The sequence below is a fragment of the Calonectris borealis genome, chromosome 2 (genome assembly GCF_964195595.1).
Source record: "Calonectris borealis chromosome 2, bCalBor7.hap1.2, whole genome shotgun sequence".
NCBI lineage: Eukaryota > Metazoa > Chordata > Aves > Procellariiformes > Procellariidae > Calonectris > Calonectris borealis.
In genome coordinates, this window is record NC_134313.1 from 96,730,351 (window position 1) to 96,744,098 (window position 13,748).

At 44.5% G+C, this 13,748-nt stretch overlaps 1 protein-coding gene across 12 annotated transcripts in view; it reads left to right on the forward strand.

The window, feature by feature from the left end:
* The window catches only part of RREB1 (ras responsive element binding protein 1), a 127,238-nt gene that overhangs the window by 80,903 nt on the left and 32,587 nt on the right, over nucleotides 1–13,748 (forward strand). For all 12 annotated transcript variants that reach the window (XM_075142648.1, XM_075142644.1, XM_075142642.1 and 9 more), the window contains 2 exons: nucleotides 2,919–3,063; nucleotides 4,246–4,385. In XM_075142648.1, coding sequence (XP_074998749.1) covers nucleotides 2,919–3,063; nucleotides 4,246–4,385 — 285 coding nt within the window. The remainder of the gene's footprint in view (nucleotides 1–2,918; nucleotides 3,064–4,245; nucleotides 4,386–13,748) is intronic.

The window sequence follows — 13,748 nt, forward strand, 5'->3', positions numbered from 1 at the left end:
GCAAGCCCTGCCTTACTAGCATACATTATATTGCAAACTCGGCTGGACTACTTTTGGGACTTGCAGGAGCTGGTGTGTTTGCATGCATTAGGTCATGCCAGGCAGAGGTGCCAGGTTGGACTGGCACTTACCTGGAGGTCTCCACAGTTTCTCCTGTTGGTACGCTGTGGATGTGCCATTGCACCCCTCTCAAGTAGGAGCAGCTCCATCGAAACAGGCAGAGTTCAACAGGTGGACAAATGGCAGGAGAAAAGAACTCAGCCCTGAGGAAGCTGTTTTGCATGGGTAGCTACTAAGCAAGAATTCTGCATACTTGTTACTGGCAGAAAGGAGACTTTAAAAGAAAATAGGAACAAAAAGTCCCACGCTTAATGCATAGCAGGTTTTTTTGTTGTTTGTTTGTTTTCTGGTGAACGTGGTTTAGCTTGACTGCTTTTGCTCTCTAGCTCTCTGAAAAGTAACTGGCCAAGTAATATTAGCTATGCATCAGCCAAGCTGCCAGAAGGTTAAGCATGCAGGCCGTGTGTGTGTGTCTGGGGTGGGGGGACAGACAGGCACATGCAAAAACCTCTGTCTCCCTTTCAAAAGCTCATCAAAACTGGAAAGCAGTCTTTACCAACAAGAAAAAAGAAAAAAAAAACCTAACAAACCACCTTCAATTGCTTTGCCTGTGCAATTGAATACTACATTTTGTTGTTCCCAGATGCTTTTTGAGTTCTATCTTCAAACATTGTGGACAGAAACCCTTTGAACAAATAACTGGTTTCTTCTCCGTTATTCTTGCATGAATACAGACAACTGCTCCTCATACTGTTTATTTATTACCCGTAGGAACCTCTGGGATTGACTTAGCTCGCACGAGAAGTTAGATCAGTGCCATAAAGGGGGGAAAAAAACAAAAAAAGAATAAAGACAATGAGGCAGTACAATACCTGTAGATCCATTCCCCGCAGATTTTGTGAGACCAGGTAGCACTGGATTCATGCAGATAAATCAGTTAGCTTTGGCACGCCTATGGTAGGGGGAGGCAGGGGAGTGCGCTGCACTGCAGAGGCTGTGTCAGCGCTCCGACTTCTCCCTGTGTCCTGTCGAACCTGGAGAGAGCCAACCAGAGTTTCAACCTTCCTTCTGCTCCCAGTCGGGCGATCGGCAGGGAAAGAGGTCAGACAAATTCAGCAACGTTTCCGTGATGCTATGCCCAACCTGCTGGGCACATCTGCTCTCTCCTCCTTGAACCTCCCACAGTGTGACGGACAGGTGTCACCGGTGTCCGTCCACCGTTTGTGTGACCAGTGAGGGTTACTGGAGGGCTGGGGAAGCCACGTTTTTCCTCATGTGGACCTGGTCCTCCGAGCAGCCCCAGCCTTGCCGGGCGTTGAAGGCAGGCAGTAGCTGAACAGCCATTTTAATCTTGCATCGTTTCTGGTACGTGTAGTGCTTTTGGCTTGAGGCTGATCCCGCATAACACCCTCAGAAGCCTGGCTGTAGCTTGAGATGCTAATTTAGATGCCTTCTTTTTTTTTTTTTTAAACGTTCAGAGATTGTGAAAGGAAATGTTAAAAACAGCATTGTGTGAGGAGACAGTCCTCCCAGCAGCTCCAGTGGAGTCTGCCTGTGGGTCCGTTTGATCCAGTGTGTTCTCTTGAAGCATCATGCCCTTGGCATCCAAAACTAAAACGGATTTTATGTCATAACACCCAAGCAGTTATGAGGACATAGGAGACTCGTCTAGGTTACAACATTCTCTCATGTTTAAACATGATAGCGTGCAGTCAAGTTAAATGGCATGGTCCTGAGCTGAGTTGGGGGTGTGACTTCTGAAGGATGTGCCCAAATGCCATTAACATTGTCTCCCTTGTGCTGCTTTGAAGTCAGTCATACAGACGAAGGGCAGCTCTCTCCTGCACTCCTATTTCTACCTATTAGAAGCAAAAATTTCCATTGCATGTAAAAATCAAAGAAGTTTGATTTTTTTCCAAAAGCACTATAAATTTGAAGTGAGACTAAAGGCCCTACATTTTTTAAAAAAAAGAAAATTTACAATTTGAGCTTTTAGTACTCAGAAGCATGGGAGCAATACCCCAGAACTAGCAACAGTGTCTTCCTCAGGTTGCAGATGCGGAAAACCAAGAGGCAAGCAGGTCAGGTATACAGATATTCATGAGATTGCTTCCCGAGCCATTTTGTCCCTCTCCACTTTCCAGTGTCTTTGTGACAAGAAATAGTCGTTTTCCTGGGGAAGCAGGTTTGTGAACATGCTTTGGTAATACAGAATTTTGCAAGCCAAACCTGCTGCAGCTTAACAGTATGACCAGATATATCTTGACTTCAAAGTTGCAGTTGAAATTCGATACTGGGGTGCACCAGTGTGTTAAGGATGAGAAGGAAACAAATGTATTTACGAAGTGTTGCTCTGACGTTGGCATATACCAAACCATTTGGGGTACTGTCTGAAACTAAAAGAAGAGCCAGCTGAAGATGGGGCGCTTTTTTTGCACTGAGAGAAGTGGATGCTAAGCTGCAGGCTTTTACTTAATAGACTGCCACAAGACTGGGAGGCCAGGCCTGTAAATTAGCGTGCAGTGCTAGGCAGAAGCAGGGCCTGTTGGATGATGGGGGACAGGCACAGGCACGATGCTCATGGGGCCAGGCGGTAGCGGGGCAAGTGCTGTGCGGTGGGTCAGGGGAAGGGGGAGAGCTGGTGGGCTCCCTGCTGCAGCCCTGCACGGTCCTGGGTGCTGCAAAGGGCCCGTCCTGGATAGTGCCCCAGCTGTCTTTCAGAAGTGCAGTTTGGTTTATGGGATCTCTGCTGGTGTCCTTTAAAGGCAAACCTTAGAAGTGGTGTTGGCATTAAAATTTACGTGGACTTTCCACCCTGATTTGCGTGCTGACAGTGTCTTCTTCCTCCTCCTGCTCAGGCACATGAAGATTCACGAGAAGGATCCAAACAGCACAGCAAGCACAACTCCCCCATCACCGCTGAAGCGCAGGCGATTATCTTCGAAACGGAAGTTCAGTCATGATGCTGAGATGGACAGAGAGGAGAGGACACCTGCAAAAAAGGTTCTTTATGGGGCATGAAGCAAAAGACTTTCCTGGCTATCTCCTAAATTGTCACCTGTTGTGTTCATGCAGTCAGCACAGAAATATTAAAATGTGGTCTTGTTACAGCCCTGTATATATTTTAATACACCATGCTTTTCCTGTGTAGCCAACTCTGTTGTCTGAGATTGAAAATGAATTTCTAATTTCAGAGATTGAAAGAATTCAATTTTTTTTTAATTCTTTATTGTTTACATTTTTGGGTTTGCTTATGATTTATATTAGATAATTGATGTTGGATGGCAAGAGGATGAACTATTCTTTTGCTACTGCAGCTTTTCCCCTAGTTTTTTTCTCTCCCATTTACTTCATAGTAGTCTTGCAGGATAGTGATTTGAACTTTTACAAAAACAGTGTGTACTTTAAAAGCAGCAACAAGTTAAGTCTGTTTTTGTCTTGATCTGGAGAAAAAAAGAATCTGTAGTACATTTCCCTTTCACAGTAGCATAATCCTGCATTATTGGAGTTGCAAGAGCAACCAGAAAATATTTATCTGAAGGCTAGACATTTCCATTAGTTTTGTTTATAAAATATTTTAGTGCATTTCAGTCATTTATACAAAATGTGTGGTGGCTGCCAAACTTAACTCGACCCTTTCCACTTACTATCTCTAAATGGCAAGCTAGTAGCAGTTCCATTTAGCTCAGTATGCCTTGTTTCTGTGCATGCTTTTCTCCCTGTAATCAGAATAGGGCTATAGAAAACATGCAGAAGTTCATTGCTTTTCCCTGGACCACTTGAGTTAGGAGTTGGCAGTATCTCAGTGGCATAAATAATTGAGGCTGACAGCTCGCCTGGTTTTCTGAAGGGGAGGAATGGTAGTTCAGTGGTATATAAACATACGGGTTTATAAGCTGTGCAAATCGCAGTTTCTCATTAGAACTGATGTATCTGTGACTTAGCCGCACGCTTTATCTCCTACTGAGCCTCCTTTTTCGTCGTGCACGTTCTCACACACGCATGGGGGGGGTCTGTCGCTCACCCCCTCTCTGTTGCCGAAATGAGTCATTTCTGGTCGTCTGCAGCAAAGTTACGGATTAAGCCCGCTGCTTTGTTTTTAAGAGAAGGACTTCAAATGGATTGCATGTTTGGTTTGTTGCTTAAAATTTGGTGTAGTGAGGTTTTTTTCCCCTCTCTCTGAAGGTTGTGGAGGATGGTCACTCCGGTGAAGGGGATAAGAAGGCTGAGGAGGAAGTTTATCATTGTCCAGTGTGTTTCAAAGATTTTTTTTGCAAGTATGGGCTGGAGTCCCACATGGAGACACATCCAGATAATTCGCTGAGGTAAGAAATAAGTCCCGAGAGTGTTTCTGGTCACCAGATGGACTGAGGGAGCCTGTTGGGGAGGGACAGGAGCCATTCAGCCCCCTGCACTGTTAACTGCCCCCCTTTGTGATTTTGAACAGGTCTTTAAATGTTTCTGCCTCATCTTATGTCACCAGGGTGCAGTAGGGCTTAATTTTATTATTTTTTGCAAATACAGGAAATCTTGCCAGTTAATAGCTGGGAATGTTTTTAGAAGAAATTAAAGCAGCTCTTCCTCCCCTCCAAACCCATCGCTGCTGTTACATAAAACTGTAAAATGCCAACATTGCAAAACTTTAACAACCTTAACAAACTAAAGATGCTTTGAAACATGAAGCAAAACTTGATAAAATTATTCAGGTACCAACCTATGAGATTATTCTGCTTGGGGAGAAGGTGGTGACTGGATATAAAGGTTTTGTTGTCTGTTCTGGGAGTGAGTGAAGATAGATGAGTTTCTGGTTCCAGACTTTCAATAAAATGTGTTACGCTTTTCTGCCTGTTGAGGTTAGGAAATGATTTGGATTTTGGCTTAAATCAGCTTCTCTTAACAAGGAAAAATTAGTTATTAATTGTTTGGGAAGGTGCTTGGATGTTGTGTTTTGGTTCATGTAATTGCCCCTGGGACTCCTGATACTTTTTTATTTCCTGGTTTTTACCGTAGAAAAATGTAGAGACAGATACATGAAGATATAAAAGAGATATTCCAAGTCTAGTTTAAACATGTAGAAAAGCTGCTATTTTAGAAAAGGAGATTGTCCATTTGCAGAAGCTTGTCAGTGTTCTAAGCTCATTTTGGGACATGGGACTCTAATGATCTTTTCGGAAGGGTACAGAATTCAGCATCTTGAAGTGTCAACACTCTCTCCTGAATACAGTTTCTTAATAGAATGGCATGGAGCAGAGCCATCCCATTCTATTAAGTGGGATTAATTCTGTTAAATTTTCATTTATTTTTAAATTAGAAAACCTTGGTAAATACATGTAAAACCATTTTTAAAGGCATTGTAAGTGCTGTAATTATTGGGGAAAGGAGTTGGAAAGCTCTTTCTTAAACTTGGTCCAGCAAATAGTTAATTAAATGGAGTTTGCTGTTTCTGAAGTAAATGAAGTAAATTTTCATTATAGAGCAAAACTTAAACAGTTGTTTTCTGGTAAGAGCTCTGCAACTCCCACAAAAGGGAGTGTGAGATAATTTCGCCATATACTTTACGCTTTAGAGAAAGCGGCTGTCATATTAGGGCATTAGCCTCATTTTGAAGTTTCTATGAAGATATTACCTCCTTGCAAAGTTATATGCCGTGGACCTGAGTGGAGAGGTGGATTCTCTTGCTTTGAGTGATGGATAAATAGAATAGATACCTTTCTAGCTTGGCAGCTTTGCAGTCTGCTGCGGCAAGGCATAAAGACACACTGGCTGTGCAGACATGCTGTTCCTCTTCATGCAACTCCTTCTCTAGGATTGGGAGACTTGCTTTGGGTAATATTCTCCTGAAATGGATTTTGCTACCCTTGATTGTGTTGAGCAACAAAGACTAAATCAAAGTCCCAATTGTGTCCCTAAATCAAAGCCACAATTGTCAAGCTCTGTGGGCATGAGTTGAGGCTGGTGCTGGGATGCTAGTCTTTATGGGCTTGTCTAGACGATGGTAAGGGGGTTTTTGTCAAATACTTGCTTTAGCAATTTAAGACATGTCAGCGGAGATAGGGCAGGACAAGGAAGCTGTGGTTCTCCCTGGTCAGCTAACATATTCAAACGCAACTTGCCCTGCCTATCTGGTTTAAAACACACCTTTTGTCCTAGTCTAGACAAGTCAAAAGGCACTGTCTGCTTGGCCCAACCTAGCAGAAAATCCTCTGGTAAGCAGAGCAGTCTGGGCTGCTGTTGAGGTGACTCTTTCATCCCAAAGGCATCCCTGGCAGGCAGGGGCTGTAATCCCCTGCTTCCCAGGGTTCTGCAAGGCTGTTTGTAGGATTCAACGAGATACTCTGAATGTGGTGCACCATTCTCCATCCCGAGTTCATGTGACTGAAATGATTTCTTTGGTGAGGCTTAGGGGTGGTTTTTTGAGTGAAAGAGATGAAGAAAAGAATATTTTGCTAGAGTATCAGAGCAGGAGTCACGTGTGTATGGGTGCGCTCATGGCAGGAGCGCAAACTGCAGAATGTTAGAAGGTGTCATCAAATCCTGGTGTTTCCCTATTACAGAAAACAAGGAGGAAGAACTCTCCTTAAACAAAGTTCAAACAAAGAAAAAAGCGTAGCAGCTGTGTTATGAGCAAAGAGCAGGGAGCAGAACATGCTCAGTCTCTTTTTATTGCCAATATTGTAAAAGTAGAGTCACTTGATCAGGACTTCTGTGAGGCAGGTATCAGATGTTGTGCATCCCAGAGCCAGATGCTCTGGGTCTGGCAGTTGGTTTGCAGCTACTGCTTTAGGGAGCCCAGCACAGACTGTTTTGTCATGACCAAAAATAAGTGATGCTCAATCTGCCTAGCCGTGCCTTCCTTTGTAAACTACAGGGCAAACATCCGACTCCTTTCTGCTCCCCCAGTAGTTAGTATAAAAATGACTGTAGACATCAGCTCTGGAGCCATGCACCAGTGTGCGTTGCCTTGACAGTGGTACCAGCCTCCCTTTAGGGATGCATCCCCAGCAGCAGCAAAGTGCCGGGGTGTGCAGGAGCTTCCTTGTGGTCCTTTAATCCTGCCATTGTAGTGCTGTTGTGTAAATACAGCCTCTCGCCCCCAGCGCGTCTGCCTGTCCCGGCCCCCCTCGGCTAAGTAGCAGAAAAGGTGAGGCTGACAGTCCCGGGATCAGTATGCGAGCAACTAATTTACAGGGTGGGCCATTACCCTTCCAGATACTGTCAAATGAACAACTTTAAATCACAGGGTTAGCTGTTCAAAGTCAGATGAAAAGACACCCCGCATTGTCTTCCCCAGTACCGCTTTTTCATGTAAAGCCCCGAGCGGGGAGGACCTCATTGTTTACTTGCAGCAGAATAAACAATACTTAATCCACTGATTGTGTGAGAGGGGCTCCCGCTTGGGAGAGTATCTCTTGATTATGTAAAATTCTAAATCGTGCATCTTTGTCTCCTAATTACGGTAAGAACTGCCCTGCTCTTGGGAGCAATAATAGGGCCCTTTGTCCCACTGACAATGGGCTGTGGCACTGCATCTCCTTCATGGCATTATCCCCCCCGGTCAGTCGCTGTCCCTTTGAAGCCTTGGGACCTGCACCCTAATTAGTGACATGAGCTGGTCCCAGCGAGCTTGTCTGCAGTCCCCATTAGCAGTGGGAGGTGGCCCAGGGGTGCTTTCTCACCCCCTTTGCCTCTCTACCTGGATTATTTAAAGACGAGGTCTGTTTCCCTGCAGCTGGGGCCTCAGGACACCGTCTATTTTGGTGAGTTTGTATCTGAGTGTTGATATAATTAGCAGAGCGCTGAAACGCTATGCAGCCAATAGGGAAAATGAGAAACCTCACGGAGCAGGGTAACTTCTCTGGAAACTTTTGTGGTGGAGGGTTGCTGTCAAACATGGTAATGTGCTTGTAAAGGTCGCCTGACAGACAGCTCTGAGCAACATCAGCAGTGCAAGCAAAGGAGACGTGAGGATTTCCTGGGGAGAAACCTCTCCAGGCGCTATGTGAGGTTTCTCCTCTTTCCTTTGGCAAGTACAATGGAACAGGCTTAAAGTAAAACGTGTGGCTTTTAAAAAAGTACATGCACTGTAAAATTCCTCTGTTGAGTTTCACTGTAACCAGAGCATATCCTTTATATTTCCTCTCCTTCTCCTCCAGGAGGCTTCTTACAGTACTCCCTGTACCAACAGCTAAAGGCTTTTTAATTTTTCCTTCCTCACAGCAGCAAGGAGACATTTGTGCTGCCTCTTATGCCAGTGTATCTTCCTGAGGAGAGGAGAAGGGAGGTGGTGATAGCGTTGCAGTTACCTCCTTTCTTAGAGACATGTTTCTACATCAGTTCTCAGCAAGGATAGTTGTGCAGTTTGAAAATGGTAAAAGCCTGGATCTTAATGAGTGTTATGGGGACGTTCTGATCACGTTTGGTTCAGTGTGGCATTGCCTTCAGTTGCGGGATTTGGTTTTGCTAACTCCTTACAGGAGACAAGAAATAAATAGACATTGCAGAGTGTGAAAGACACTGAGCTGAGCTGGTGACCAGAATCAGTAGATGCCTGTTGCCATGAATGGATTCAGGGTAGATTAAGTTTTTTGACCTTTTACAGAGCATGTCCAAACAGTGATATAATATATTAAGCTTTGTAACTTGCCAAATCCCAGGCATATTTTCACAAGGACAGCAAAAGCAGTTCTCTTGCCCCAGGGTAATGTGCTTCTGTAGAACTTCCAAACAAAGGAAACCAAAAGCCATTCAGAGTCTACCTTGTTCTTCAAAACAGCCTACCCAAGTTTTGCTGAAACTTGTAAAGTCAAATTGGCTAGAGGTTGAACACCACCAGGGAAAGCTGTTGTTTTGAACAGTTAGATCGGTAACAGGCATAGCAACAGAAGAACTCAGGTCCTGGAATGGAAAGTGTCAGGACACCTTGACCATTGGCGTCTGTTGTCATCTGCCTCCAGTTTTGCCAGGGTAACCACTGTGAGCTCTTGTTTCTGAAAACATTCCCAGGTGGAAAATGCTATCGTTGTGTCTTGGTGTTACCTGGCTTCGCTCAGAAGAAGTGGACAACTTAAATGCCCTAGGAATGATCTCCTGGACTCCGTGGGTAAATTGTTTCACAAGATGTCATGTGCAGCTTGCGATTCAGTCAGGCTGGTCACCAGGTTTCCACCTTTGCCAGCACATCCCCATTCTTCAGTGCATGGTGTCAGGTGGTGGGACTCTGCAAGGCACCTGGACCTATGTCCCAATCTTAAATTATTTTAGCCAGTGCACGTGAGCAGCCCCATTTAAGTCAAGACAAAAGGAAGTGGGTTTTGAGTCAAAATTATTCCAGCTACTTAGAATATTACGTTTGTTGCCCAGTTACTGTTCTTCAGGGCAGTTCTGCACATCGGTTTTGGGGACATAAAATAGCCAAGAAAATAAATTAATGTAAATTTAAAGTGTATGGAGATGATTTCAATCATTAGCACCAGTAGAAGAGGCTAGTACAAGACTAAGTTTTGTACGGAGCAGCAATGTGACTGAGTAAGAGTACATTTTACAGGATGTAAAAGAAAAAAAAACACCAGAAAAAGTCCCTTAAGTTTCATTCCTGTTTTTGCCAATGCCTACTTAAGCAACTTTAGGAATTCACTTTCTATCTTTTCTTTCCTTATATAGTAGGGAATAATCCTGCTGACTTCAGTTTTGTGAAGCACATTGCTTTCTACACATGGTCAGCCTTTTGTGGGAAGAGGGTGTTAGTGACATTGCAAACTTACAGGAGTGAATGTGTTTGGAAACTAAATGTTGTTTGCAATTTATATTACTTGTGAGACAAAACTACGGGTTCGTGGTGGGGAGAGGAAGTTTGTTCCTAGTAGTTGACATTACTGTTACTGGAAGCAACTTGAAGCATGAATGACAAGTAGTCTTCATGCAGCATTGTGAAATGTCATACTGCTTTTCCATCTCTGTCACAACTGTTGGTGTGCACATAGATAAGCTTCGTTCCTTGTTAGCACTTCAAAATATGAAACGTTGTGCTCTTTTAATGCAGCTGGATAATTCTGAGGTTGTTGTATCCTACACGATTGTTGAGTACCGAGAGAGAGATGGAGAGCACTCCAGCATAGACGTGTTCACGTACCTCCTTGACCTTTGGTTTTGGCACATTGTACTTTGGCCCCGATACTTCCCTTCTTAGTCGATGTTTGAGATTGTACCAGCAAGGATCGTTTAGGTAGGAACTGCTGCTGGAGTTACTGAGTACTAACAGAGTCAATGCTACAAGACTTGTTCTAGCCAAGGATGGAGGTGCACAAGGGTCAGTTGTGTGGCATTGCCGATTCGGCTGACTCTCCTGCTCTGCTCTGCTGTACAAGCTGCTTGCTCGGTGTCTTGCTGATAGGAACTAGGAAACGAATCCTGATCTCTGTTGGCAGCATTTTCAGTGCAGGAGCAATTCCATGAGCTAGCTGCTGCTGCTGAAATCCAGCTCTGGTAAGTGCTAGGATCAAAAATATGCTGTGGTACAATGCAACTCCTAATGTTGATAAGGCAGAGGAGAGGGTAAGCAAGCAAGCTGGTGAATGCATCCTTTTACGGAGCAAACGGAGAAGTAAAATCAGTGGGTTGAGCATCTGTCTGTATGCTGGCTTGCAAAAGCAGACCAGAACTGCATTTTAAGTGCTTTCTGAAGTTTCTGTTCAGAAAAGAGAGATGGGAAACATCTGAAGAGCAGCGCGAGTCCAATGCTGGCCTAGAAGTGGTCAGCTCACATCAGGGAGCTCATTGTGCGAGGAGACTGGGAATCCAGAGCAGCTGGGTAAAAATATCAGAGAGTGAATGGACACGGGGAGTGACGCTCTCATGTGAAACTGTGTGGTGTGTCACATGGTGTTGAATATCTTAGCTCGGTTGCAAGAATAGAAAGTGGGTAAAATGCAAAGCTGACTGTAGAGGAAAGCTTCTCGTAAAAGGGAATACAGGAGAGAAAGAGGGCTGAGCCAAAATAGGTTATTAGCATGCCTGCCTGATCCTGATGACCAGGGTTTGTTTATACGCAGGCTCTCTCAAAGTGCTGGCTGCTGCTTGTTGTGTTAGCAGTCACGTCTGCGTGCTGAGCATAGCTTACCTGCGGGTGTAGATAAGGGCAAGGGTGTTCAGTCCAGATTCAACTGCACCTATTTGTGAGCCCTGTTGTCATCAGTGGGTGGTTATAGGATAGACAAGCGCCTGTAGATGGGTTTCTTCTTATGTTACTTGTGAAAACTGGTGCTGCTTTTTTAACGTGGTAGACACATAGATTTGGGTTTTTTTAACTCTTGCCATTAATTTTGAAACTATACAAGTAATTGGCTTCCATATTTGAAAGATGTGTTAGAAGGCAGGAAGAGCTTTTCTTTTCTTCCCCCGAAAGAATACCAGAAGGTCCACTTGAGTTTGTGTGCACAAATAATGACTTTTATTCTGTTTGCTGTGGCAGCTTCCAATTTTGGTAGCTGTAGAGTACTGTACGGGTCATGCTTTTTTCCCCCCAGATATGCTTGCACTAATTATTAAAACCTTCATTGTTATTTATGTTGATCTTCAGCTCTTGCTCTGTGATTCTGTCCAGCCAATTTCTTGACACTTCTGGTTTTTAAAACTTTGACCTTTATTAAGTAAAAAAGTCATTATGAGAAAATTAACTACTTCATTTGTGCAGGTGTCTGCAGGCTGTCTCCTATTTTCCCTTTATTTGTTCTTAGTTGCATGTTAATTCTATTGAAGTAAATGGTAGAGTAAGCTACTGTTCCACAGGGGCAGAGGTGTTTAGATCTGGCACTGTTGAAGTGTTGCTGGTACATGCAATTCATTACAGCGTTGGGAAGAAGTGAAATCTTTTTTCATGATTTTTTTTTGCTCACACACAAAGAAAGTTAAAAGATGGCACAGGATGGCTCGTGCCTTTTTATTAAACCTTATAGCGGTTAACTTCACTTGAGTTACTCTGACTGTGGGAGTCACGATACGCCAGTACGGACACTGGCTCTGCAGCATGCCGACAAGTTTCTGAAGCACGACATCACCCTGGTTTATATCGGATCTGCCCTGGCTCCTACATGATACTTTTCTCGCCTGGACCACAGCGCGGCTGTAGGAATGCACGTAGCATTGTGCATCCCTCTATTAATAGAAGGGCTGGCGCAGTGGTTTCAGCCTTTGCTGCACCCAAGGGTGGCTTCTTTGAGGCAGAGGATTAAAGGGAGTGACGGGACACATCGGTAACAAAGTCGGACAGCCAGTGGGGAGGTGGGAGGGAGGAAAAGTTAAAAGAAGAGTCCCGCCTTTGCTGAGGAAGTGAAGCAGCGTGCACAGAACTTCTGGTGAGCTGTGTCCGTCCTCCTACGCACTGGGAAAGGGGAGGGGACCCTCTGCAGTCCATCGCACCTGGCAGGGAGTTGGCTCCCGGTGCTGCTGTGCCACTTGTGGTTTCAGCCCTGACCCATAGCATGGGGCGAGGTGGAGATGGGAGAGTAGCAGGTCCTTCGGGGTCAGACACACTGTGATGCTGCGGGGGAAGGAGGCAGGAACGGTCATCGCGGGACAGCAGGAGGACCCATAATGGTCCCCGGGAGGGAGGCAGGAGTGGCGTTCGCAGCACTGTTGCTTTTCCATCACTCATCTGCAGCAAGTGGGAGAGATTAGTGCAGCTGTTGGATGTTATTTCCCAGGGCCCTGGGTGTGGAGGCCAGGAAGGGTTTTTCATCCAAAAGGAGATGAGTATCTGGACCTGGGTGGGGTTGCACAGGAGGCAGAAACCAATTTGCTCTCTCTCATCTCTCTCCCTTCGCCTTGCCCCAAAAGAAGTGAGAGAGAAGCAAAGGAATCCTTTCCTGAAGGGGAATATGCCTGTAACCTGCTAGTTTTTCTTTCATAGGTGGTGAAAGCCCTTATGTTTAAAACCATCCTTTTTCCATCTCTCCCTCCTTGTTGGCCTCCTCTGCAGTGCACGTTACCGGTGCGGAGGCTGGGAGCGTGCTCTCGTCCCTGGTGCGGGCATGAGTCAACAGCAGGGAATCGCCCATCTTTCTCTTCTGCCCAGTTACATTATTTTTAGGTCAGCATAGCATTTTCTTTGCTCGTAAGTAGAGCCGCATTAATTCTGCAAATAATGTGAGACAGAAAAGAGAACAATAACGACAAAGGTAGAAATTTATATACAGTATGTAATAGGGATTCAGTGGGAGGAGTTAGGTGACTTAATAACATAACTGTGTATTAATGACTTCTGTCTCAGGATATGTTTCATTCTTGTTTTGTTTTCCTTGCTTCTGTTTGTGTCAGTTGCTAAAGAGCACAGACAGGAAAGGAACAAAATGGTACCAAGCTTTTTATTTTAGATAAGGCCTAGAAATTAACACTGTTTTTATTTGTTGACATCCACAACATGGGCAACATAGTGAGCTGCATGGGTGAAAACTTCAGGTTTTGGTCTACTCTTGTGTGGTTTCAGAAGTACAAGTAGAAGAATGCTAAATGTCATTTTCCCTTTCCCACTGCCAGTCTCAGGTAATGCAGAGCATAGTGTTTGTTTAATTTCTTGGTAACAGAATGATGGATATAAATATTTGGCATTTGCATCTTGACTACTGAAATATGAAATTTAGAAGGATTGAATGTTTGACTGCATTACCCTTAATCAAAATCAAGACTGATTAATT